This window comes from Dipodomys spectabilis, unplaced genomic scaffold (assembly GCF_019054845.1).
Source record: "Dipodomys spectabilis isolate Male_0828 unplaced genomic scaffold, ASM1905484v1 ptg000054l, whole genome shotgun sequence".
NCBI lineage: Eukaryota > Metazoa > Chordata > Mammalia > Rodentia > Heteromyidae > Dipodomys > Dipodomys spectabilis.
The window spans coordinates 44,486,980-44,510,343 of NW_024870731.1; the positions used below are offsets into that span (position 1 = coordinate 44,486,980).

General features: G+C 62.0%; 1 protein-coding gene across 1 annotated transcript; it reads right to left on the minus strand.

Annotated features, from left to right (window-relative positions):
• Positions 1-145: 145 nt before the first annotated feature.
• Uroc1 (urocanate hydratase 1) lies at positions 146-16,840 on the minus strand. The gene is made up of 20 exons (XM_042679798.1): positions 16,690-16,840; positions 15,721-15,851; positions 14,820-14,913; positions 14,241-14,300; positions 13,881-14,009; positions 13,714-13,775; positions 13,319-13,385; positions 13,092-13,235; positions 11,757-11,845; positions 10,881-10,943; positions 10,425-10,604; positions 9,932-10,029; positions 9,246-9,318; positions 8,277-8,398; positions 6,273-6,343; positions 3,668-3,766; positions 2,318-2,417; positions 1,791-1,872; positions 789-888; positions 146-369 (listed from the first exon to the last, which is right to left on the minus strand). The coding sequence occupies exons 1-20, from the start codon at positions 16,813-16,815 to the stop codon at positions 229-231; spliced, it is 2,031 nt and encodes a 676-aa protein (XP_042535732.1). The 5' UTR covers positions 16,816-16,840; the 3' UTR covers positions 146-228.
• Positions 16,841-23,364: the final 6,524 nt, after the last annotated feature.

Genomic DNA, 23,364 nt, shown 5'->3' on the forward strand with positions numbered 1-23,364 from the left:
CGTGAGGTCGAGGCTCCCCCTGGATTGGGCCCTGCTGTAGCAAGTCCTCTGCATGGCTGGCTGGAGACCTTGGCCCTGCACAGAGCAGGCTAGCAACGCACCCTGTCCAGGCACTCTGAGGGCCATGGAAAGTGTGTGTGTAGAGGCCAGAGGTGTGCTGTAGCTAGCAGGCTGAGGATGGCTGAGGGGAGAGGGGCGAGGAGGAGGGAGGGGAGGACCCGCTTCCTCTCACGGCTGCAGGGCCCGCTGGAGCAGGTGCTCATCGGCCACCTGGTGCGGGAGAGTCACCACCAAACGGCTGTTCTCCCTCATGGTCTGACAGATGATGTCATAGGCCTTTGAGTTCCCAGACCAGCAGCGACGGGCCACCTGGGGGAGGGGGCGTGCAGCAGCTGGGGTCAGTGCCACCACGGGTTTCACCCCAAACTCCCTGTCCTCTGCCCTCGGGCACAGGGGCCTCCTCTCTGTGTGCCCATCCTTTCTCAACCTTCCCTGATGCAACCTGTTCTTGATCTGGAACTGGCCACTGACCCCTTCATAATCTCCACCGATGACCCAGCCGCCAGGAACTGGGGTCACCTGAAGCCCTTTCCTCTCTGCTCTCAAGAATCAACCTTCAAAATGCCTCTCTGGCTTGTCCCTCCCCCATCCCTCCCCTCCATCTAGTAGTTCTAGATGGTGGTCTTGGCACCTCACCCCTGCAGGGTGTGGAACCGCGGCCCAGGGCTGCCGTGGACAGGGACGGCCATGGAGGCGCAGCGGGAGCTGGAGCTGCCCGGGCGACTTACGCCATTGGAGACGTCCCAGCTGAGCATCATCCGGGCTTTCTCCTCGGCCTCAGGGGTCCCGTCCAGCACCAGGCCAAATCCCCCGTTGATCACCTCACCCCTGTACAAGGCAGACGGGATCCCAGGTCACACCTCTCCCCTACCACATACCCCGCGTGGTGGTGGCCTGGGGAGGCATCCGAGAGGGGCAGCCACGTCATGCCGGCCTCTGCGGCCCGCAGCGTGTGTACCAGGGTGCATGGGCCTGGCGGGGGAGCCTCCCAGCTCCAGCCCAAGGCCCGCACCAGGCTAGGCTCCCTTCCCACCACACTGTCTCTAAGGCCACCCAGTCCGGTTGCTTCTCCTCCTGACGTTGCCTGGGTGACCCGTGTCCTGCTAGCCCCTCCCTTCTACTTGGTCCTTCCTACTACCTGACCTGTTTTCAGTGTTTCTCATTTTGTGATCAGTGCATTTCTGAGTGCCGCTGGCTCTCCAGCTGGCTTCCGCGTGCTGTCTTTTCCTTCTTCTCTGAGCAGATGGGACTGGAGCTTCAGGGACGTCCTTGCTAGCCTGCTTTCTGCACTTGCCCTGGCCTTCCTTCTCCGTGAGTCGGGGCCTCCATCCCCGCCGGGGCCTGTCTCGATAGGTTATGCTGCGTCCGGCCTGGGCCTTTGCTCAGGGTTCTGCCTTCGGGGACGTTCTGTCAGCACTGCGGGGACCCTCAGCCTCTGGCTCCTCCCTGGGGGAACTGCTCCACCCCGAACCTCACCTTGAATGTGTGCCTGGACTCCTGTCTCTGACCTCACAGGCCTGTCCAGCTCTCCCGCTTCGGGTCCCGTCTGGACCATCCATAGGGCTGGTTCCCGCCAGGAGGCCAGAGTGCCCTGTGCCAGGTGACTCCTGCACCCCTCCCTCCAGCCCTCTTGCCAGTGGGCTAGCTGCCACGGCCCCAGGCCCGGCCCTGCCCCCACAGAATCCCCAAGACTTCCTCCCCAGCCCGGCTGCCCCCTGGCAGCTCCTTACCAGCCCACACCTCCTCCATTGTGAAGTGCCACCCAGGTGGCTCCTCGACAGGCATCTCCCACGAAGTTCTGCACAGCCATGTCTGCAGAGACAGGAGCCCATTACCCATAGTTCCCTGTGCCGGGTGGGCCCGGCACCGCACTGCTCAGGACAGTGCAGCAGCCTGCAGAGCGGGGCAGGGACTGGAGACTCCAGAGACGGGGACAGAAACAGACAGGAAACTCCAGAAACAGCAATGGCGTGTGCTAGAAGAACCCAGGCTGGAGCAGGGGGAGCTGGCAGCTGCCCACAGCCCATCACCTCTTCCCCTGGTGAACTCTTCCACGCAGGGCACCAGCTAAGAGCACCCACAGGCAGAAGAGCGAAAGAATGAGGCGGGCTGTGGTTCTGGGAGCTGCAGGAAGCCAGACACCACTTCCCTAAGCCTCGCAGGCAGGGATGATTGAAAAGGAAAGGTTCTGCGTGACTCCACTAGAGAACCCAGGTCCCAGCATGGCTGCTCGGCAGGACTTGCGGGCTCTCCTCACCTGCGCAGAAGGCAGAGCCGTCGTGGATATTGGAGGTCTCCCGGAAGGGGCTGTCAGTGCCGCTCACGTCGTGATGGTCGCGGCTCAGGACAACCGGCGCCTGCAGGTGGGGCAGTGTCCATCAGCCGGCATCCACCGGGGCTGCCCAGCAGGGGCGGGGCACAAGGGGGCCGCTTCAGGAGCCAGGCAGACTCTGCTCTTGAAAACAGACCCCTCCCAAAGAAACAGCCACTTCTGCTGTCCCCCGGAGCTACGAACACTCCCCTGAGCCCGACAGTGCCGGTGCGCTGGGCCCTGTCCACGCACCGCCTCCACACCCCTCATCCCAACAGCACGGCTACCACACCCCTTCCAACCACGAAAACTGACACACAGCAAGGCTGGGGACTTGATCTGCCGCACACAGCTTGTTAACAGGGAAGCAGAGATGTAACCCCACACACGCTGTACCAGAACTGGGCTTCTCGCTGGCCCCCGAGCCTGTGTGGTGAGAGCAGGGGCTGGCAGAGAGCCCCGGGAGGGGGAAGGCTGGTGGGCATGGCTGTGTGGCCTGGGGCAGGTCACCTCCCCTCTCTGGGCCTTGGTCATTGCTGAGAGCCTTTTTGTGTTGAGAGTCTCTGAGGACAGAGATATCACGTGGGAGAAGCAGCCACGCCGAGTCTGACTGTGAACGTTGTAGGTGCTTCTGAACAGAGAGGTGCCAGCTAGTGAGCGCGGTGTGGCCCAAACCTCTGAGACGGAAGGGCAGGGTGGCTGTGCCTGGCAGGCCACCCAAGGTCCCATGCCCTTCAGTGGCAGGGAAGTGTGCCATAGATTGGAAAGGTAACTAAAAAGATCTGGGTGACAGGGCTTTGTAGAGACACCGCATTTCATCCTCATACCCACGCACTGAGGTTCTAATACAATCTTCCTCTCACAGATAGGGAAACTGAGGCTTGGAGCAGATATCTGACCTGCCCAAAGTTACAGAGAAAGGAACACTGGTACCCCTTACTATGACCCACACTCAGAGACGGGGGGGGGGGGGGAGTTCACTGCCAGCCCCTCCCCACCTCCTTCCCTTCCTTCTCTCAGGGCTGCCGTCCCCCCTCATTTCCCAAGCAGGGGCTGGGTCCCAGCCTGGCTCATCTCTGAGTCCCTCTGCCCATCTGCTCCACAGAGGCTGAGGCTCTTCTGTTTCCCTGAGGCCAGAGGCACTCAGGGGAAGGCAAACGCTCCCTGGACACCAGGCTACTGAGGCCAGGGAGGGTGGGCTGGTTGATAGGGCAGCGGCTCGGGCGGGGGGCCTCAGGGCCAGGCCTGGATGATGAGCAGCAGCCGGGGAGAGGACACAGGCACAGGACACGTCACCTTGATCGCCCCACTGGCGATGGCCTGGTTAATGGCCACAGCAATGGCTATGCGGCCTTTCTGGTCTGAGTACAAGATCCTGGCCTGGGAGCCCACCACCTGCGGAAGGAAGGGGGGCTGTTGGTGATGTGGGGATGTCACGCAGGGGCCCCAAGGCCCTGTGTGCGGCCTGATGGCCAGTCCAGTTGTGTAGCCATGCAACATGGCCGAGAACACTGATAACAGAGACAGGCACAGGGTCTGAGTCACCGTTAGCCGGAGTTCTGCCCCGCCTCCTTGTGCGGACCACAGCGGGAGCTTCTGCCCAGCCCGGCCACGACACAGGAGGTGGGGCTGCGGTGCTGTTGGAGGACTCCAGCGGGGCAGACCACACAGGCCTGGGGTGCAGGACAGAGGACTTCCCAAGGCTCTTCCGGGAGAGCCCCTCGGAAGAGGGTCATGGGGGCCACAGGCTGTCTGGTCTGTGTGGACCCCAGCGGGTGCTGTGTGTGGACCACACTGGCGTCTGTGGGCTGGACATGCAGCACATCCCAGCCTCCAGACTTGCCAGTTGCCACACAGCTGGCCTCCTCTGTCTATGTGTTTCAGTTGCAGGCCTACTTCGCTCGCACCTGCGGCAACATGTCTTTTTTGGGAAATCCACAGGTGTAAAATCACTGCTGCTGGGCTGCTCAAATTCCCTGGGTCCAAGCCGGGCGCTGGTGGCTCATGCCTGTCATCCTAGCTACTCAGGAGGCTGAGTTCTGAGGATCACGGTTCAAAGCCAGCCCAGGCAGGAAAGTCCATGAGACTCTTATCTCTAATAAACCACTCAAAAACTGGAAGTAGTGCTGTGGCTCAAGTGGTAGAGTGCTCACCTTGAGCTGAAGAGCGCAAGGACAGTGTCCAGGCCCAGAGTTCAAGCCCTACGACCAACCAAAAAAAAAAAAAAAATTCCCTGGGTCCAGACTGGAAAAGTGCTGATATAAAATTGCTAGATTTAAGCTGGGTGTCCTGGGCTGTGGCTCAAGTGGTAGAGCACTAGCCTTGAACACAAAGAGGCTCAGAGAGTCAGCGCCCAAGCCCTGAATTCAAGCCCCAGGACTGGGTAAAAGAAAGAAAAAAATAACCAAGTTTATCTGGGTGCCGTGGCTCACATCTGTGATCCTAGCTACTCAGGAGGCTGAGATCTTCAGTATCTTGTTCCCAAGCCAGACTAGGGAGAAACGCTTACAAGATTCCATGTCCAAAACAAGTAGCAGAAAGCAGGGCAGGAGAGGTGTGGCTAAAGTGGTAGCGCACCAGTCAAACCAAGTTCAAGGTACTGAGTTCAAACCCCAGTAGCTACCACCCGCTTACTACGTCAGAGCTCACCTCCTCTTCCTCCTCCCCCCACCTTCACTAGAGATTGAACCAAAGGTCTCACACAGGCAAGGCAAGCACTCTTAACATTGGAGCCCCCCTCCCTCCGCCCTTCCATTTGCATTTTGCTCCTGAGACAGGCCTTGCTGACATCCCCTTCCACCACGCCCTCTGGAGAGGCTGGGACTGCAGGCCTGCACCGTCAAGCACAGTTTCCCGGTTGTTTCTATGTCGATTACATAGAACCGATCATCTTGGCCGTTTTCAGTGCCCAGCTCGATGGCATTTAATAAGTTCATACTACAGTGCAACCGTCTAACCATCGCTTCTAGGACTTTTTAATCTTCCCTGAACTGACATTCTGTCTCCAGGTCCCCGCCTGCAGCTCGTCAGCCCTGTGAGCGCACGCGTGCGCACGCTGCTGCTCTAGGGAACCACACAGCACTTGTCCTTTCCGCCGGTCTACTGCCCTGGGCAACAGCAGGCCTCCCAGGCCCCTTCCTTGTTAAGGCCAAACAGCAGTGGCCCCTAAACAAGACCATGTCTGGTGTACCCCTCTGCAGGGTCCACTCCGGCCATTCCATTCACATGGACACTGGATTGCTTTTGCATGTTAGCTGTGGTGAACGCTGCTGATAGAAACACGTGCACAACGTGCGTGTTGGAGATCTCACTCCCTGTTCACAGAGCTGAAAACCCTAGTGGGTGTATGATCTTCCCCGCCTTTTTCTTTGAACTCGGGGCCTGGGCATCATCCCTGAGCTGCTTTGCTTTTGCTCAAGGCTAGCACTCTACCACTTGGGCCACAGCTCCACTTCCAGATTTTGGGCAGTTCACTGGAGATAAGAGTCTCATGGACTTTCCTGCCCGGGCTGGCTTTGAACTACGATCCTCAGATCTCAGCCTCCTGTGGCTAGGATGACAGGCGTGAGCCACTGGCACCGGCTCATGGGTTCTGTCGGTGACTTTGGAGGACCCCTGCACTGTCGTGCACAGCCCGAGCTCCTGCCAGCAGTCCCAGCTCCGGCTTCTCCAGGCCGCCCCTTACAGGGCCGGACTCCTTTCTCCAGCTCTTGGGGAGGTGACAGTGCCTCTCCCAGATGGCCAGCTGGGGGTGCCATCATGTCACACAGTCCAGGTCTGCAGCCCTCAGGACACAATGTGCAGAGGCCCCAAAGCAGAACGGCACTCCCAGGCCGGCTTGGGAGAGCCCCCAGCCCTGTGTGCTGCCTCCCAGCCCCGCCCACCCAGGCCCCGCCCTCACCAGCTGGTGCTTGGCAGCCTCTCGGATCCAGCGGATGTTGTCCAGGTACTGCAGCTTCACAGACTCCTTCACTGCAGGCAGAAGGAAGAGAGAGCCTCGGGCATCCGCTCCCGAGGGGCTGCTGGAGCCAGGCTCGGGGCCACCACACCTTCCCACCAAGGTCCCTAGCTCCGGAAGGCAGCATACAGGGATTACTTCATGGACCACTGCCTGATGCCTTTCCCCCGTGCATGCCAGACATAGTACAAGGAGCTCCGACAGCAGTTGGCCATGAGGAAATGGGGGTGGTGGGGTAACGGGACCAAAAGCTTCCAAGAAGGTGATGGTCAGGGTGAGTCCTAATTCTGAGGTGCAGGCTGCACAGAGCTGTGTGGAACAGCGCTGGGCAGACGGCACAGCCAGTGCAATGGCCCTGAGGTGGGAATAAGCTCGATCTATCTGAGGGCGAATGACAGGGTGGTAGCCATGGCGTGAGGAGCCTGCAGGAGCCAGCTCTGAGAACAGACCGGTAACTTACTGGAAGTCATGTGAGTCAGTGGCTAGCACTGCGACTGCTAAAACCATCCTTCAATAAACTTACACCTAAAAACCTCCTGCTCCTCCGTGCCTGTGGCTTCACTGCCCTTGGCTGAATCTACACTCCCGAGGTTACCTCAGCCTCATGGAGCCACCTCGGAATGGCTGCTCCGACAGCATGAACCCCGGGCCCCAGGCCCATCACAGCCCAAGGGCAGCTGTGCTGGGAACACCTAGGCTGCGGTCACTGGCAGGTGTGACTGCTGGACACTGGCACGCCTGCAGCCAGACACCCAGCAGCACCTGCCGAAGGCCGGGCAGCTGTCCCAGAAGCTGAGAGGGCCCTGGACGGGATTCCACACAGCAGAGCTCTGGGATCTTCCTCCTTTGGCCTGACTCTGCCCACCTAGGTGCCCGGCTACCCTCTGCCTGGCTCTGCAGCCCTCTCTCCAGGGGCCCACTGCAGCCCGCTGAACCTGGAGTGGGCTGCAGGCTTAAAAGGTACTGGCGGGACTTGCAGCAAAGGCTGATGGGCCCACACAGGGGAGTGGCCATGCCAGGCCCGAGGGGAAGCCACTGGGAAAGGAGAGGGAGCCAGGACAGCCTGGGACATTCCCCACTGTCTTCAGGATGTGACCTGCATGCCATCAACTGGATTCAGAAGAACAGCAGGGTGTAAGAAGGCGTCAGGGATGTGTGGACACAGGAAGACTGAGTCACTGAGCACCGGCACGGCCCCACAGGAGCCTGGGAAGTGCAGGTACGCAGAAGCCTCGAGGGGGCCTGCGTGGGGCAGCTTGGTCGGAAGTGCTGCTGACAGGCATGAAACAAGGCCGGTGTTGCGGCGCCCCCAGGGGCTGGGAGCTAGGCAGGCCAGAGAGGGCTGCAGTGGGTCAAGGGCTGCCCAGCCCTGGCTGGCCGTGACCGCTAAGCCGCCTGAGCCCCAGGCTCCCTGGCTTCAGTCACCTCCAGAGGCTCCTGGAGTTTGGATCTGAAATGTTCCCCGAAGAACCGAGTGCTGGGAATTGGAGGTGGTGGCAGCCTTGAGAGGCAGAGTCTAATGAAAGGCAGGGAGGGCCTGGGGGGGGGGGGGGGAGGGGGAGGGCGCTCTCCACGGGGGTCGGGACCCTGCCCTTCCTCTCCCTTGTCAGCCACTAGCTCTACCCCAGACTCCCACTGTGACGCACTGGCGTGTCAGCGGCCCACTACAGACGGAAGCCTTGAACTCCTCAGCTGAAGGGAGGGTGGAAAGCTGACTGGCAAGGTGGCGGCCAGCCCTGACCAGCAACCTCAAGAGCCGTGTGAGGCAGAGCGTGGACAGGGCTTCCCTGGCTCAGGACCCTCAAGCAGAATCTTCCTGGGTGCCTCAGGTCGCTGCCTTTGTGTCTCAGTCACAAATGCCGGCGGGGCCTGGGGTCCCGGGCAGAATCTGCACTATCTGCGAGCTGCCCTGCAGGGGGGACCCCGGGAGCCCACCGTCCACCTTACCTCCATCCGCGATGACCCTCTCCAGCACAGAAGTGGCCAGCTGGTCGGTGACGGCCAGGTCTTGGGGGTCTCCCGACGTGCACACCCAGCGGAAAGGCCCGAACCCCTGGGAGAATATGTCCCTGTGGGAACAGGCCGCTCAGCTCGGCTGCTAGGCCACAGCTCCCGCCTAGGGCTGGAACAGCGTGTGGTCCGCCCTCAGGAGGAACGGGGCAGTTTCTGGGGCCCCTCAGCTCTCCGTGTCCTCCTGCAGCCTGTATGTCTCCACCTGCAGGAGCAGGCAGCGAGGACAGGGACAAGAAGACATCTTGTCAACTGCTGTCACTTCAAGATGAACAGTCAGGTGGCCGATGAAGGAGGCTTGCTTTCCAGGCAGCCCAGCTTGGGTGCTGCGGCGACCGGAACAGAAGGATTCGGCCACCCGGGGCCTCCCAGGCTCGGGCCCGGCTGGGCGCATGCCTCAGGTTCCTCCCCCCCCCTCCCCCCCCCCCCCCCCCCCCCCGCGTTCTCTCCCCAGGAAGCCCAGCTGCCTGCAGCCAGCTGCCTGCACCCTGCTCGACCCCACGGCAGCTGTGAGCAGGTGCCCTGTGACCTCCTCGCCACCTCCCCCCTTGGGTCCCTTCTGCACCCAATTGGCCTGCACCCAAGGCTGGTCCCCGTGGCCCCGCCCATGGTGGGGTCCCCGCGGCCCCGCCCACACCTGGTCTCGCGGCCCCGCCCCCGCCGGGACCCGCCCACACCTGGTCTCGCGGCCCCGCCCCCGCCGGCCCCGCCCCCGCCGCAGGGCACGTCGGGTAATCACAGGCGGTGAGCCTGCCCGCCCGCAGGCCTGGGCTGCTCTCTGGGGACGCGGCCTGTCACCGCTGCGCCCCGCGCCCCTCACTCTGGGCCCTCGAGGACCCGGGCACGTGGCTCTGGGGCGGGCCGGTGCTTGAGGCCGCCCCGGGCCCTGGGGGCCGCCCCGCTCACCCCATGATGTGCTGGACGTAGGACGGGTAGCGGAACTCCATCTTGCCGGCGCCCTTCTTCTCCACGTCCGCTCCTGCGCGGAATCGCGGGGCTGAGGCCGGCGGAGGCTGGGCGGACCGCGGGGCCTTTGGGGCACGAAGCCCCGGGCATGGCCTGCCGTCGCCGGGCGGGCGCTCCGGAGCCCGCGGGGGCCGCCGAGAGGCTGGAGGGGGCCCGGCGCCGGGCTCCTCTCTCGGCCTTTGGAACCTGCTACAGTAGCCGAGCCGACGCGCCGTGCCAGCCCGGCAAGGGGACGCTGCCCGCTCAGCCCGGAGGGAGTTCCACCCGGGATCGCGCTGCACACGACAGCACCGGGGAAACCGAGGCCGAGAGCCCGGCGCCCAGGCCCCCCCTCTGGGTGACCCCTGGCTGAGCTGCCAGATGAAGCCGCAGGAGGGCAGCTGGCCTGCACCCGTCCCCAGTCCCGAGCCCCCCCCCAGGCCCGAGCCCCCCCCAGGCCCGAGCCCCCCCAGTCCCTAGCCACCCCCGCCCCCTCCCCAGTCCCGAGCCGCCCCCCGCCCCCTCCCCAGTCCCGAGCCCCCGCCCCCTCCCCAGTCCCAAGCCCCTCACCCCCGCCCCCTCCCCAGTCCCGAGGACCCCCGCCCCCTCCCCAGTCCCGAGGACCCCCTTCCCCAGCCCCCCCTCACCTGCTCTCTGTGCCTCCAAGAGGAAGGCGTTGCCGTAGTCCCAAAAGAAGAGCTTCTCCCTGGCCAGCCTGTTGATGGCGTCCACGTGCCTCCTCAGGCTGCGGGGCAGCGTCCGGTCAGCTCAGCGGGGCCTCATGGCCGCTCCGTCCAGGCCAGAAAGCCGTGCCAGGCCTGCTGTGCCCTGTGCCCTCCCTGCGTGCCTGGATCGGCCCTGCCAGTCATCTGTGTAACCCTGTGTGCCCTCCATGGCCGGCCACCCGCTCGCTGGGTCAGCCAGCTGCAGATCAGCGCCCGCACCTCCCTAGCACTGACTGCAGGCTGAGGATTTTGGTGACCCCTGTCCACTGGGCCCCCGCCCCAGGAGCCTCTGACAGGAGGCTCGGCTCGGCAATGACGACCCCCCCCCCCCCTCCACACAGCCAGCCTTGTGAGAACCAGATGCCAGGTGGAGCCCAGGCCCGGCGGCCCACCCCGAGGGACCCACCCGCCCTACCTCTCCTGCACCAGGCGCTTGAAGGCAGCCGGGTTGGAGGCCATGAGGCTCTGGGCCTCTGAGAAGCTGAGCTGCACGGGGTAGTAGCCGCCGTTGAACGGGTTGTGACAGGATGTCTGGTCTGACCCCAGATCCACCAGCAGCTCCCCGGTCGTGTCCAGTTCATGGACCAGCCGCTCCCTGGGGGCAGCAGCGGGACGCTCAGCGCAGGGCAGGCCGAGAGCCGGGGGTGCCGGCTCCTGGTGGTCGGCGCCCATTTTCCCACCCTTGGGCCACTTTCCCGTGGACGGGGCCTGTGTGGCGCGGTAGGCCTTGCAGGATGCCAGCCGTCCACAGTGGGATAGAACCAGGCTCGGGGCTTGCGTCTTGGGAGGTCCGGGCTGGTGCTGGGAACTCTGCTTGGGGAATCTGCCTACATGGAGGTCCCCAAGACCACCAACCTCCACCACCACCTACCAGAGATCCACTACGTTGCCATGGTAGCCAAGGCTCAGAACCTCCTTGTTTTTTCTTGCTACCCTAGAAGGACATGGGAACAAAACAGATGGCCATCACGTGTGTCCACAGCCACCTGCACCGGCTGTCCCCACCACGCCGGGCAGCGCAACGCTGGCAAACCAACAGATTCCGGAGCCCGAGAGGGGCTGTGGGTGGGCGTGGGGCCCGCCAGCTGCCACAGTGTGCCCAGGATGCAGAAGAGGAGACACTCCACATGGAATAGTCTAGCTGGGACTCCGTGGTGGGGCCAGTCGCCCCTCCCCAGAGGATCGGGGAATTGCAGCCATGGCTGCTGTGGATGGAACTGGGCCTCCGGAGGGCTCCCTGGGGGCAGGGGCTTCGGAGGGCTCCCAGAAGGCCAACAGTATTTGGGAAAATAGAAAGGCAGGAAACGCGAGCACTTTTGGTGCACAGAAGGTGGGAGGAAGCACGGCCTTGCAGGGACAGCGTCGTGCCTTGGGGAGCAGGCCGTGCGCTGCCGGCCCCTGGGCTGGGAGGCACACCCCTGCGGCCGACCTTCCCAGACAGGTGAGCAGGTGGACACGGCCACAGTGGGCAAACAGGTCACACACGCTTCCCTAAGCCATGGCCAGCAAGACACTGGCCCCAACCCACCAGAGCCACCAAAGAAGCAAACGCCACAGCCTCCCGCACGCCAGCAGTAATGGTGAGAAACGGAACTCAGAAAGCCACCTCCTGCAGCCAGCTTCCCCCGCAAGGCCTCTGCGGGCACAGGAGTGTGCCCGCCTGCAGCCAGGTGTCAGGTCCTGGACAGTCCTGCTCCCCGCCCCTTCCACGCAGGCGTGGCTGCTCCGAGCAGAGCGGGCGCTGTACCTGAGCCTGGCAATGCAGTGGTCCAGGCTGTCCGTCACTTCCATCAGCCAGCCCTGCTGGTGGCGTTTTACAAGCGCAGCTTTGTCAACCTGGGGCCGTGAGACACAAGGCTGCCCGTCACCCATTTCACCACCACGGAGACCACCGCACTGCGGGCAGTCCCAGCTGGCGCTGCAGGACGCCTGGGCCACCCCCTGGCCATCCGTTCAGGGTGACACTGTGCTCAGCCCCCGGAGATGAATCACCTTCAGTCACCTGCCCGTGGACAGGACATCTGTCTGGCCCAAGACTAATCAATGAGCAAGGGTTTCTGAGACACAACTTCCCAGTGGAAATAATCCTAGCTGACACTTCCCTTCTCACTGTTGTTCCTGACTTCAATGTGGAAGAGTTGCTGGAGCTAAGCAGCTGTTTTGTATCCATGAGGAGAATCTAGAGATGTTGCCCCTGATAGTCCTGAGCTTCAGAACCAACATCACTGCTGGTGAAACAAGAAAAAGAAAGTGCTATGGACAGAAGCTGCTGTGTTACCCCGTGCTAAATCTCAGCACAGGCTCTCTGATCCTGTGGAGAACTACTATGATGATGATGTTAATGATGTACGGGACCTGCTGTGTTACCCCGTGCTAAATCTCAGCACAGGCTCTCTGGCCATGTGGAGCACCGTTAATATCATTATTATTACAGGACAGGAGTTTGGAGTCAGGGCCTGGTGCTTGCTAGACGAGCACTCTAGCACTCAGGCCTCGTCTCCGGTCCCTTCGTGATCTTCTGTGGGTCTCTCCTGTTGCCCGCAGCCCAGTCAGTGCTGTGCGGGATGAGGCCGTATGGATGTAGCACCAGTGTCCCTGGACACCTCGGCTCACCATTTCCTACTCTCCTTCCCCTTCCTCCCGTCACCCACCGTTGTCATGAGGGCCAGAGCCCTGGGTAGTCTCCGCTGCTGGCCTGCCTCCCGCTCCTGACTGAGCTGTTCACACTCCATCCCCACCCGGACCCCGGGTCTGGAGGGGCCCAGGGAAGCAGTGTCCATGAGCAGACACTCGTGGCTGTGTGGAAGCCGGGTCAAGGGCCCTGAGCAGGGAGGTCAAGGGGCACGGAGCAGGTGGAAGTCTGTGCTGGCAGGGCCTGGGGTCTACCCAGTGAGGGGGGCAAGGCTTTGTGGGAAAGGCCCTGAGAGAAGGGAAGGGAGGGGTATGAGCAACTCCAGGAGGGAGGGAGGGAAGGAAAGAAAGGGAAGGGAGGAGGAAGGAAAAAAGAGAAGGGAGGGAAGGGAGGGAGGGAAAGAAGAGGGAGGGAGGGAAGGAGGAGGAGGGAGCCAGGCCTCCCGCTCACCTCTGCTATCACCCCGATGCAGCCCACAATGACGGCCGCTTTGGCTTGCGCGCCACTCATTCCGCCGAGGCCGGAGGTGACGAAGACCTTGCCAGCCAAGTCCTCCACCCCCAGGTACCGACGCCCGGCGTTCAGCACTGTGAGCTGAGACGGGGAGGCCAGGGCTCAAGTTCAGCCCGCACGCTCACCTCGCAGGCCCACCCCACTTCTGGGGGCCCCTCTCTCACCACGGTGCCGTGGACGATCCCCTGGGGGCCGATGTAGCAGTAGCTGCCCGCCGTCATCTGCCCGTACCTGAGCACAGTGAGGGCTGAGCGGTGCCAGGCCTGGCTGCCCACACGAACTCCCCACTACCCAAGAGAACTCAGGGATTCACCTGTGACTATGTCTGAGCTAGCTCATAACGCAGTCTCGGAAGAAATACAGAACCCCAACTTTATGTTCTTTTGTGTACATGTCCGTACACATTTACAGGAAACCTCTAGAACGCGTAAGGAAGACATGGCCGGGCTATGTCTGCAGTGGCCTGACTCTGGAGGACTGTGTAAGAGTGCGGAGCTGAGGGCGGCCGGCGTGGTGATGGATGGAAGGCCGTGCTAGCCAGCCGCACGCAGCAACTTACATGGTGACGCCCAGGGCAAAGAGTTTCTCGTATTCTGTCCTGGAGGAGTAGTTGGGAATGACCTGGGAAAGGAACAGACAATGGGGGCCCACAGACAGCGTCCTCCCTCCTCCCCCTCCCGCAGCCCAGCCCCCGCCCAGCAGCGTCACCCCCCCCCCCCCACCTACCATGCCGTTGGTGATGACCAGCCTCGGGGCGCCAGGGCTGCTGGGGAAGAGGCCCAGTGGGTGTCCACTGTACATGACTAGGGTTTGTTCCTCTGTCATTTTCGACAAGTAGGACATGGTGAGCCAGAACTGCAGGGAGGGACCGCGCAGGGCCGTGTAAGTGTTGGGGGCACTCCAGGGACTCCCAGACCACCCAGGGCCCGTGGCCCAGCCCCTCCGGGTAGCCTTTCCCCCTGGGGCTCCCCGAGTGGAGTCTTCAGTTATAGCTAAGATGCCCCCAACAGCTCCAGGCCCCAGGGGCAGAGTGGGGAGCTCCGGGCCTTCCCAGGCGGGGAGGAGGTGGGATCCCAGTGCACGTACCTGAGCCCAGTTGCTGAATACCTGCCCGTTTCCTCCATAGGTCACGAGTTCCTGTGGAAACTGGGGGAGATGTGGGTCTGAGAGGGGGCGGGGCGGGGGTGGGCAGTGCACTGGGCGGGGCCTATCCTCTAGCTGCCCCAGACAGGCAGGAGTGGGGCTAGGAGGAGCCGCTGTGGGAACTCGTGTGGGATCCATGGCATCCAATATAGCAGTCTTGGGCCATGGGGGGCCTTGGAGCGATGCTCCTATGTAAAAGACACTGCAATTTCAGAGACTTAGTATGAAAAGAATATAACACACTTTGCCAGCAATACTTTATTAAGTGTTAAAACAACAGAAGGCTTGGGACCTATTGGGATAAATGAAACATAGTAACTGTTTCTTTTTGTTCTTTCGGCTCTTGTAAATTGGAGTTATGGAGGCATTTACAGCCCTGGATTTGAGACTGTGGGGAGCCGGGAGAAGGGCTGGGACTGCCCTGGGTTAACCTCTTAGCCTCGGGAGGATCTCTAATTACACGAAATGCTTTAAAGCCTCAACTATGTGTCCTGTGCTGTTTCTACTGGGCAGTGCTGTTACCTGGGCCACGGCAGGGTCCAAGTTGTTCATGATCATGTGCATGATGGCAGCCGCGGCCTTGGTCCGGCAGGGGTACTGGTCGATGGGGTAGGCCCTGCAAGAGCCAGGGGAGGGCCAGCACCAGGCGTGACCAAGCGAGGCACCCGCTCCTTCCTGCCTGGCCACGGCCGAGTCTGTGAGAGCCGGCACACAGCCCTCCCTGGGGCCCCGCCTGGGGGTGCGCATGTGGAGTGTGAGGCATGCGCGTGGGGTCCATCCCCCAGGGCCGCCCCTCTGCCCTAGGTGATCTGAGTTCCCACAACCCACCCTATCCAACCTCCTCCTGTCTCAACAAGAACTCCGAGGGAGAAAGCCGCAGGAGCTGACGCCTCTGCCCCAGGCAGTGTCCTCCATTCACCCATCCAACACTGCTGGGCACCAGAGGTGCTCCGAGCACGGGTACTGAGAGCGAGGGGCGTGGCCAGCTCTGGGGGACTGGTCTGGCGGGACCCAGCTTCTGAGGCTGGAGGCAGCACCCAGCTCCCGGGACGGACGCCCCAGCGCAGGCTCCAGCCTCCGCAGAGCCGTGGGCTGGCATTCCCAGGCGAGGCCAGCCCGCCACGTCCTGTGGAGGCTGCTGTGCCAGGCTGAGACGCCGCCCCTCCCGCCCCGCCGCCCGGCCTCCGGCCATGGGCAAGGCCCCGCTTCCCAACAGGGTTTTGTACGCAGTTGGCTCCCCAGTTGCCCAGGATGAGGGGCCGGCCAGGGCGGCTCAGCTGACAGGTCCCCATCTCCTGGTCAGGACAGGGGTGCAGGCAGCTCCAGCCCCCCAGCACACGGATGCCACCCAGCCCCTCTCCTCACCTACCATGACCTCCCGTCCCGTGTGGCCCTGGCTGTGACCCCCGCAGCCCTGACTCACTTCATCTCCATGCTGGGGCAGAGCCGGTACATGTAGATGTGTCCGTACAGGCGCAGCTCCTGGGCGAACTCGGGGGCCAGCAGCTCCTGGGCACTGGGGGGGAAGTAGCGCAGGGCGTTCCGCAGCGCCAGCTGAGGGGGTGCGGGGGGGAGAGTGGGCGGTGAGAGGCAGCGGCCCAGGCGCCATGCAGGGCCTGACAGCCCCGTGACGAGTCTGAAATCTGTCGGTGTGCTCAGAGACCTCCTGGCTCTCGTCAGCCCGCGCCCCGCACCACCCCTCCGCGGGGAGCCCTCCTTCATCCCTGCCACCTCCTTCCACAGAGGCCGGCCAGCTCCTCTCTCTTCTGGCTCATCATCGGCCCAAGCCTGCCCAGGGACCAAGCTGCTTGACCCCAAGGAAGGACTGGATGGCGCGGGGGCTTCAGGGTTGTGGCAGGTTAGGCAGGGGAGATGCAGACGCTTAGGATGGTGGGTAGAGAGTGTGGCACGCACTTTGCACCTGCCTGGTGCCCAGCTTGGGAAGTGATACAGCCTGGGGCAACACCCACCACCCCGCTGGTATGGGAGTCACAACAGTGCCCCACCACAGCCCCATCTGAACCACAAGGTGCCCCCATAGCCCGTCTGAGGCCCTGGAACCCGGAGGCTGGCCCCTCTCAGCCACAGGGTCTGGGGCCAGGCCAAGTGCACATTTACCCGTCTGGGTGGCAGCCACTTCACACCCCGCCTGCTCCTCCCACAGTGCCACCAGGTACTGGCCGGTGACCTTGATTGCACGTCCTCAGCTGTCCATGGGGACCACAGCTCCAAACCCCAGGGCCGCCCTGGCTGGCCCCTAAGGATGACCAGGCCTGGCATGGCGTGGACGTGGGCGCCCCTGCTCTGAGCTCCTGGAGGCAGGGGGCGCTGGAAGGAGGCCGCCCACCCAGACCACTCCAAGAGCTGGGGAAGATCAGGACGGATGCATTACCTGTTCCTCCTCAGGGCTGAGCCCGGGGGTCCTGACTGGGGCGTGAGGCACCCCTGGCCGGCGGCCCCGGTTCTCGGGGAGGGGCTGCAGGGGCAGGCCGGAGCACAGCTCTTGGAGGCTGGACATCTCTGTCTGTAGATTCGGAGGCAGAGACCAGAGGTGCGGGGGCGCTGGCAGCCAGCAGGGTGGGACCAGCGGGGCCCACCCCAGCCCCTCCCCTAGCCCCTCATTGGGCCCAGGACGGGCACAGGGGCGGGTCTTCCTGCCCTGGATGGCTGGCAGCCAGGTGTCCTGACCTGGGGAAGGGCAGCCCGGGCTGGGGAGATGGCTGCATGGGCCTCCTGTGCCTTTCAAATGGGGTGGCCTTGAGGGACTTCCTCTTTGGGATTGGGCATGGGGGGCAGGTGGGCTCTGAGGCCGGGGTTCATTCTGGCAGTCTCGAGCGAGGGTTACACCAGGCGGCAGGACTGGAACGTGTGTTCCGGTGGTCCTGAACAGGTAGGACCTCTCCCCTATCCAGTGTCCTGTGAAGGCCTCTTCCCTGCCCGTGAGGGTGGCACGCTGGCGGGGCCTGCGGGGAGCCCTCCTCACAGACCCAGCCAAGCCGGTCTCGCTCCCGCCAGGAATCCCAGCCTGTGCTGCTGGGCTCCTGGCCAGCCCGGTGGCCTTTGCCCGTCCAGCCGCAGGCGGGGGGGGGGGGGGCAGCCAGTGGCGAGTGCAGGGGCAGTAACCCCGCACAGGGCCTGGGCCGGAAGGTGAAGTGCTCACCCTTCCCAGCGCAGTGCCGGGGGGCTCCCCCTTCCCATCAGCCCCGAGGTGCCGGGGGGGGGGGGGGGGGCTTCCCCTTCCCATCAGCCCCAAGGTGCCGGGAGGGGGGCTCCCCCTTCCCATCAGCGCCGAGATGCTGGGGGGATCTCACCCCTTCCCATCAGCCCCGAGGTGCCGGTGGGGGGGGTCTCACCCTTCCCATCAGCCCCGAGGTGCCAGGGGGGGCTCCCCCTTCCCATCAGCCCCGAGGTGCCTGGGGGGGGCTCCCCTTCCCATCAGCCCCGAGGTGCTGGGGGGGTCTCACCCCTTCCCATCAGCCCCGAGGTGCTGGGGGCCCCCTTCCCATCAGCCCCGAGGTGCCGGGGGGGGCTCCCCCTTCCCATCAGCCCCGAGGTGCTGGGGGCCCCCTTCCCATCAGCCCCGAGGTGCCGGGGGGGGCTCCCCCTTCCCATCAGCCCCGAGGTGCTGGGGGCCCCCTTCTCATCAGCCCACTTCACAAGCCTCGGATGACACCGGTGCAGAGCTCTCGGCACGGGTGGGCTCTGTGGGGCGGGAGGATCGGGGCCTCGTTCCAGGAGGTGGCCTCACCCCTTCCCAGCCCTCACTCCTGCCCTGGCCTTTGACTGCCACCTATCTTCTTTCTAACAACTCTGTAAATGTAAGTGAAATGGTATCCTGGGTGCTGAGCTGTTCATCAGCAGATTAATGGAACCCGAGGAGGGAATAAGTGCAGGCCACAGCTGTGTGGTGTGTGTGCGTGTGTGTGCGTGTGCATGTGTGTGTGTAAGAGCGACGTCTCCTCTCACACTGGGGGCTGCGGTGCCCCGCGAGGTGCTGCTTGGAAGGCAGCAGGCGGAATCGCCTGCATTTCCACTGCTCCTCCAGCCGCCGGGCTCTGGGGCACAGCTGACAGTGCCTCCTCGCACTCAGCCCAGCTGGGAGCAGACAGAGGCGGGAAGTCCTTCTGCAGCCCTCTGACCGGCCTCCTCCTTGGCCTAAGGACTCTCTAGCGGCCAGCACCAGACGTTGCTGTTCCAAAGAGCCTGTTCTTCCACGGAGAGGCCCGGCTGAGAGGCCTGGAGAACTGTCCGGCCGCCTGCCCCGCCTGCCGCAGAAGCAGCCCTGGGCCAGCTCGGTGGATAAACACCAGGCTCCCTGAGTTCAAGGACCAGGCGCCTGTGGGGGTGGGGCCGGTGCTGGCCTATGTCTCCTCCCCTGTGGGGGAGGGGCAGCCTGTGGTCCCTGCTTAATGGGGGTTCTCCCCAGGCCTCCTCAAGAGGAGGACTCCCCTTTCCCATCCCTTCCCTCTCCCCCTGACAGACAGCTCCTCAAAGAGTGAGGAGAGCCATAATTTGATCCATCAGAAACCAGAGAACTGTTTTGTAAGTTCTCCTAGTTTCTTTTTCTTGGCAGTGTTGGAGTTTGAACTGAGGACCTTGTGTACATGCTAGGCACTTCGGCCATATCACAACCCTCTTTGCTTGCATGTCTTGAACGGGGTCTCATGTTTACGACTAGGCCAGCCTGGATCACCATCCTCTTATTTATGCTTCCTGCATAACCGGGATGACAGGTACATGCAATGCCACCTTGCCAAGCTGTTATTGTTTGAGATGGGGTTCTTTTTCCCTAGGCTGGTCTTGAACCATGGATCTTCCTGATCTCTGAACCCTTAGTAGCTATGTTATAGGCATGAACCGTTGTGTTTGGCTGAACTTTCCTAATTAAGAACTGTTTACAACCAAGTAAAAACTGTAATATTGTTCAGATTTATAGGCAATATTTATATCAACCGTGACGCTGCATTACAGTTTTCTAACATGTCCCTATCGGGAAAACTAGACAAAGGGTATATGGGCTTTCTCTGTATGATTCTTACATGAATCTAGTTGTCCTCAAATAAATTGTTTAATTAGCAAACAAGCCCACATTGCAGGGGCTCTCACAGAGGCCAAAGGTCCCCCACTCAGCTGGCCTCACGGCCAACTTCCTGTGGAGAGAGAGATCTAGCCACAGGCAAGTTCTGGGGGGCTGGGCTTCCTGTCCATCTCTTACCCCTTCCCTCTCATCCACCCCAGGTCTCCTGGGTGTGGTTGGAAAACATGTCCCTGCAGTCTTCGGCACATCTCCACAGCGATTCTGGGAACCAACACAAGGCGGCCCCAGGCCAGTCAGATATGGCCGCACAGCCCACCCCCGAGGCCTGTGCCTGAGGCTCCAAGGACAGCGGCCTCCCTCAGCAGCGGTGAGCGGTCTGCGCGTGGGCATGCATGCTTCCCACGCCAGCTTCCTCACCGAGCCCCGGGTGAGAAGCCTGTAGCCACCGTCCTCCCCAGGTCCTGACTCACAGAGCTGAGAGCACAATGCACAGGGTTTTGTTCAGCGACTCAGCAATACCACCAGTCACGTTCATGCCCTCAGGCCTTTGCCCTGGCGGCTCCTGGGCCGGAACTGTGTGTTCCCCAGAGAGCAGCGGCCTCCTCTCCCTCTGCACTCCGAGGTCACCTCCATCCTGCAGCGCCCCCCATCCCTTGAACACACTTTCTCCCTCCATGGTGACATGACACGTGCTATGTAGCTTTGACTCCTGTTGCCTTTGCCTCAGCTAGAACCCCAGCCCCTGGGACAAGGATAGAGTCAGCCTTGTTTGCCCTCCTGGAGCTTCTGGAGCTGCGAGCTCCATGCAAAGCAGGTGTTGGGTTAGCTGGCAAACAAATGGATGTGAGTCCCTGCAAGAGGGTAGAGAATCATCTCAACTAGCTACTGAGGCTCTGGGCTATAGTTAGGCATCACACATCCTACCCCAACCCCCAGACTTTCCTGGTGGGTCTCCAGGGACTCTGTCTCCAGGGCTATCAGTGGAAGAGACTGGGCTGAAATGCTGTTTGCAACTCTGGTCACCAAGTGGCAGCCTAGGAGGCCAAGACACAGAAAAGTAAGGGACTGAGCTGGCTCAGGAACGTGGGTCTGGGGAGAGTTGGGGTAGCCAGACGATGCAGATGGCAGTCCCGGGCCAGGCTGGGGGCAGCCCAGGTCCTGCCCCCACTGCGAGAGAACTGCCGTGGCCAGTCAGGCAGTCTTACAGGCAGATGACTATGATTTGCTTAGTATTTTCCCTCAAATACATTTTTAAAAATCATTTTTTTTGTGCTAACACTGTCCTTGAACTTTTTTGTTTGTTTTTTTTGTCGGTCGTGGGGCTTGAACTCTGGGCCTGGGCGCTGTCCCTCAGCTCTTCAGCTCAAGGCGAGCGCTCTACCATTTGAGCTACAGCGCCACTTCCGGTTTTCTGGTGGTTTATTGGAGATAAGAGTCTCACTGTCTCTCCTGCCCGGGCTGGCTTTGAACCGCGATCCTCAGATCTCAGCCTCCTGAGTAGCTGGGATTACAGGCATGAGCCACCAGCGCCCCGTTGTCCTTGAGCTTTTTTGCTCAAGGCTAGAGCTCTACTACTTGAGCCACAGCTCCACTTCTGACTTTTGTGGTGTTTCACTGGAGATAGGAGTCTCATGGACTTTACTGTCTGGGCTTTGAACTAGCTCCTCCCGAGTAGCTGTAGTCACTAGGGTTACAGGCGTGAGCCACTGGTGTCTAGCAAAATACATCTTCCAAAACATAGCTGGGTACTAGGAAGAAATTGTGAGATAAAATTAGTTTCATCAGGCAGTAACTATAAAATTAATTACTGATATCACCGAGCTCCAGACTGTTGCAAACATCCTGTGGGTTATTTAATCACCACACTGTGAGGTTTAGGGTTACTCCACCTCACAGAGGACTGGGTGTAGGGGGTTAGGCGACTCTCAACCTCATACAGCAGGTAGGGGGCACTGGCAGGGTTTGGTGGCCACATTTTCCAAGAGCAGTTAAAAAAAGAGCTCAGAGCAATACCTTACATCACACACTCACTGCTAAGTGCTGGTTCAAACCCACAGCCCTGTGTACTTGTAGGGCCCCAAATGACTAACTTCTGGGCTGGGGCCTAGCTGGCTGTGCTTATCCTTTTGTTGTTGGTGATGGTGGCTCACTGTTAGGATGAAACTTATGGCTTCTCAGTTAGGCAAACACTCAACCACCACACCAGACCCCAATCCTCCCTTTATGCTCCAAAGCCTGGACTCTGCTCTCACGGTCCCTTGCTCCTCTCCTCCATGGTCTTCTGTAAGTCCTGAGTGCCTGTCTGGTGCCCGGAGCAGCTGCGGCTGAGATGAGGCCACAGCAGGCCTGGTGCTCAGAGGTCACGCCTGAGCCCCTCTCCTCCTGGGAGCAGGACAGGACCCGTGTGAGCTGGGATTTGGGCAGAATGCCGAGGCTGCAGGGTGGACCTGCGTCCCAAGCCTAAGGGGTGGTGGGAATCCAGGAGTTTGTACAGGGGCTGCTACCTGGGCTCCTGGTCTCCCCAGAGCAGGCGTTGGGCCCCAGCACTTAGGGCAGTCAAAAGACACTGGGAGGTGTCCGCTCCGTTCTGTTCCGGTGGCCAGAGACAGTGCTCCTTGGCCTCTGGTGGAAGCAAATTCCAGGGGGTGGGCCCTCACCCTAGAGGGGCCCCGACCTGGTCTCCACCCAGCGAGCTGGGCTCTGCCAGCTGGGCATGGTGTGAGAAGCAGGTGCACCCACGGCCCGCCCCCGCTGCTGGCAGGGCTTGCCTGGCTTCTCCCTGGGCACGGGGGCAGGGAGCGCAGTGGAATACGTCCAATCCCTGTGACTATTCATGGAAGGCTGTTATCGTGGACACCCTACTTAGTGCTCATTTCTCCTTTAAAGAAGCTGAGCTGTGAGGGCAGCGATTTGTGCCCTCACTGACAGCAGTTAGACCTTTCCTGCTGCCTCCAGCGGAGGACTGAGGCCCGGCGCCCCGCGGTGGACGCCTCACCGCGGCCGGGCCTCCCCGAACCTCCAGAGACCCCGAGGAGGCTGCGCGGCAACCACAGCTGCTCGCTGCCGAAGCGCAGCAAGCACTGTCCCAGCCACGGCCGTTTCCAACAGCTCAGCTCTGCCTTTTCCACCACCACCCACTGCAGGCCGCCTGGAGGACCCTGCCTCCATTGCCATCCCAGCCAGAGGGGTCCAGCAAAAGACATGTGATTGGTGCATCATTTGCATGGAGTGCTGCTGTGATTGGTGTAGATACAGCACTTCATTTACATGGAAGTCTGCTGTGATTGGTGCAGACACCCTTGCCATGCCCTCCTGGTGGTGTAGTCGGGGTAAAAGGCTTCTCTTGCCCACTTCAGGTGGTAACACAGAGATGGGGGAAGTGGCCGAGTAGAGGTGGCAGCTCAAGTTTTAGATGATTCTCCAGGATAGAGATGGCGGGAGAGGGAGGCAGAGCCGAGGAGGGTGGAGAGATAAGAAAGGTCCTAAAGAGCCAGAGCTGGGGTGCGTGGGCCTGGTTGGTGCAGGGGCTCCGGGGATGTTGCCCAGCAGCCGTCCCGCGGGGTCGGAGCCCAGCGGGGCTGAGGGGCTCGGGGGCTGCGACGGCCTGCGTCTGCCCTGCTCAGAAGTCCAACACGGCTCCGGTGATTTGCCAAGCTGCTGTAGCTGAAGCCCCGAGCGCCGGACCGCCACCCCGAGGGCCTGTCGGGCTGCTGCAGCCTGGAGCGGCCCCGGTTCTCGGGGTGCGCAGAGCCTCTGGGTCGCAGTCCTGACTCGGGGCCTTGAGTGCTGCCTAGGGACCTGGGCTTCGAGGCTGGAAGCGCTTCTAGCTACTCAGGATTTCTCTTCTGAGCAGGACCCCAGCCAGGGGTAACAGGAGGGGCCGGTGGGCCAACCTCTGGGTCCCTTGCCCTTCGTCCTCTGCGCTGGGGGCCCGAGCAAGGCAGGTGGGCGTGGCCTGTGGCGGGGGCGTGGCCTCGGGGCGTGGCCTGGCCCTGCACCCCTGCTGGCCCAGGCCCGGTGCGCCCGGCC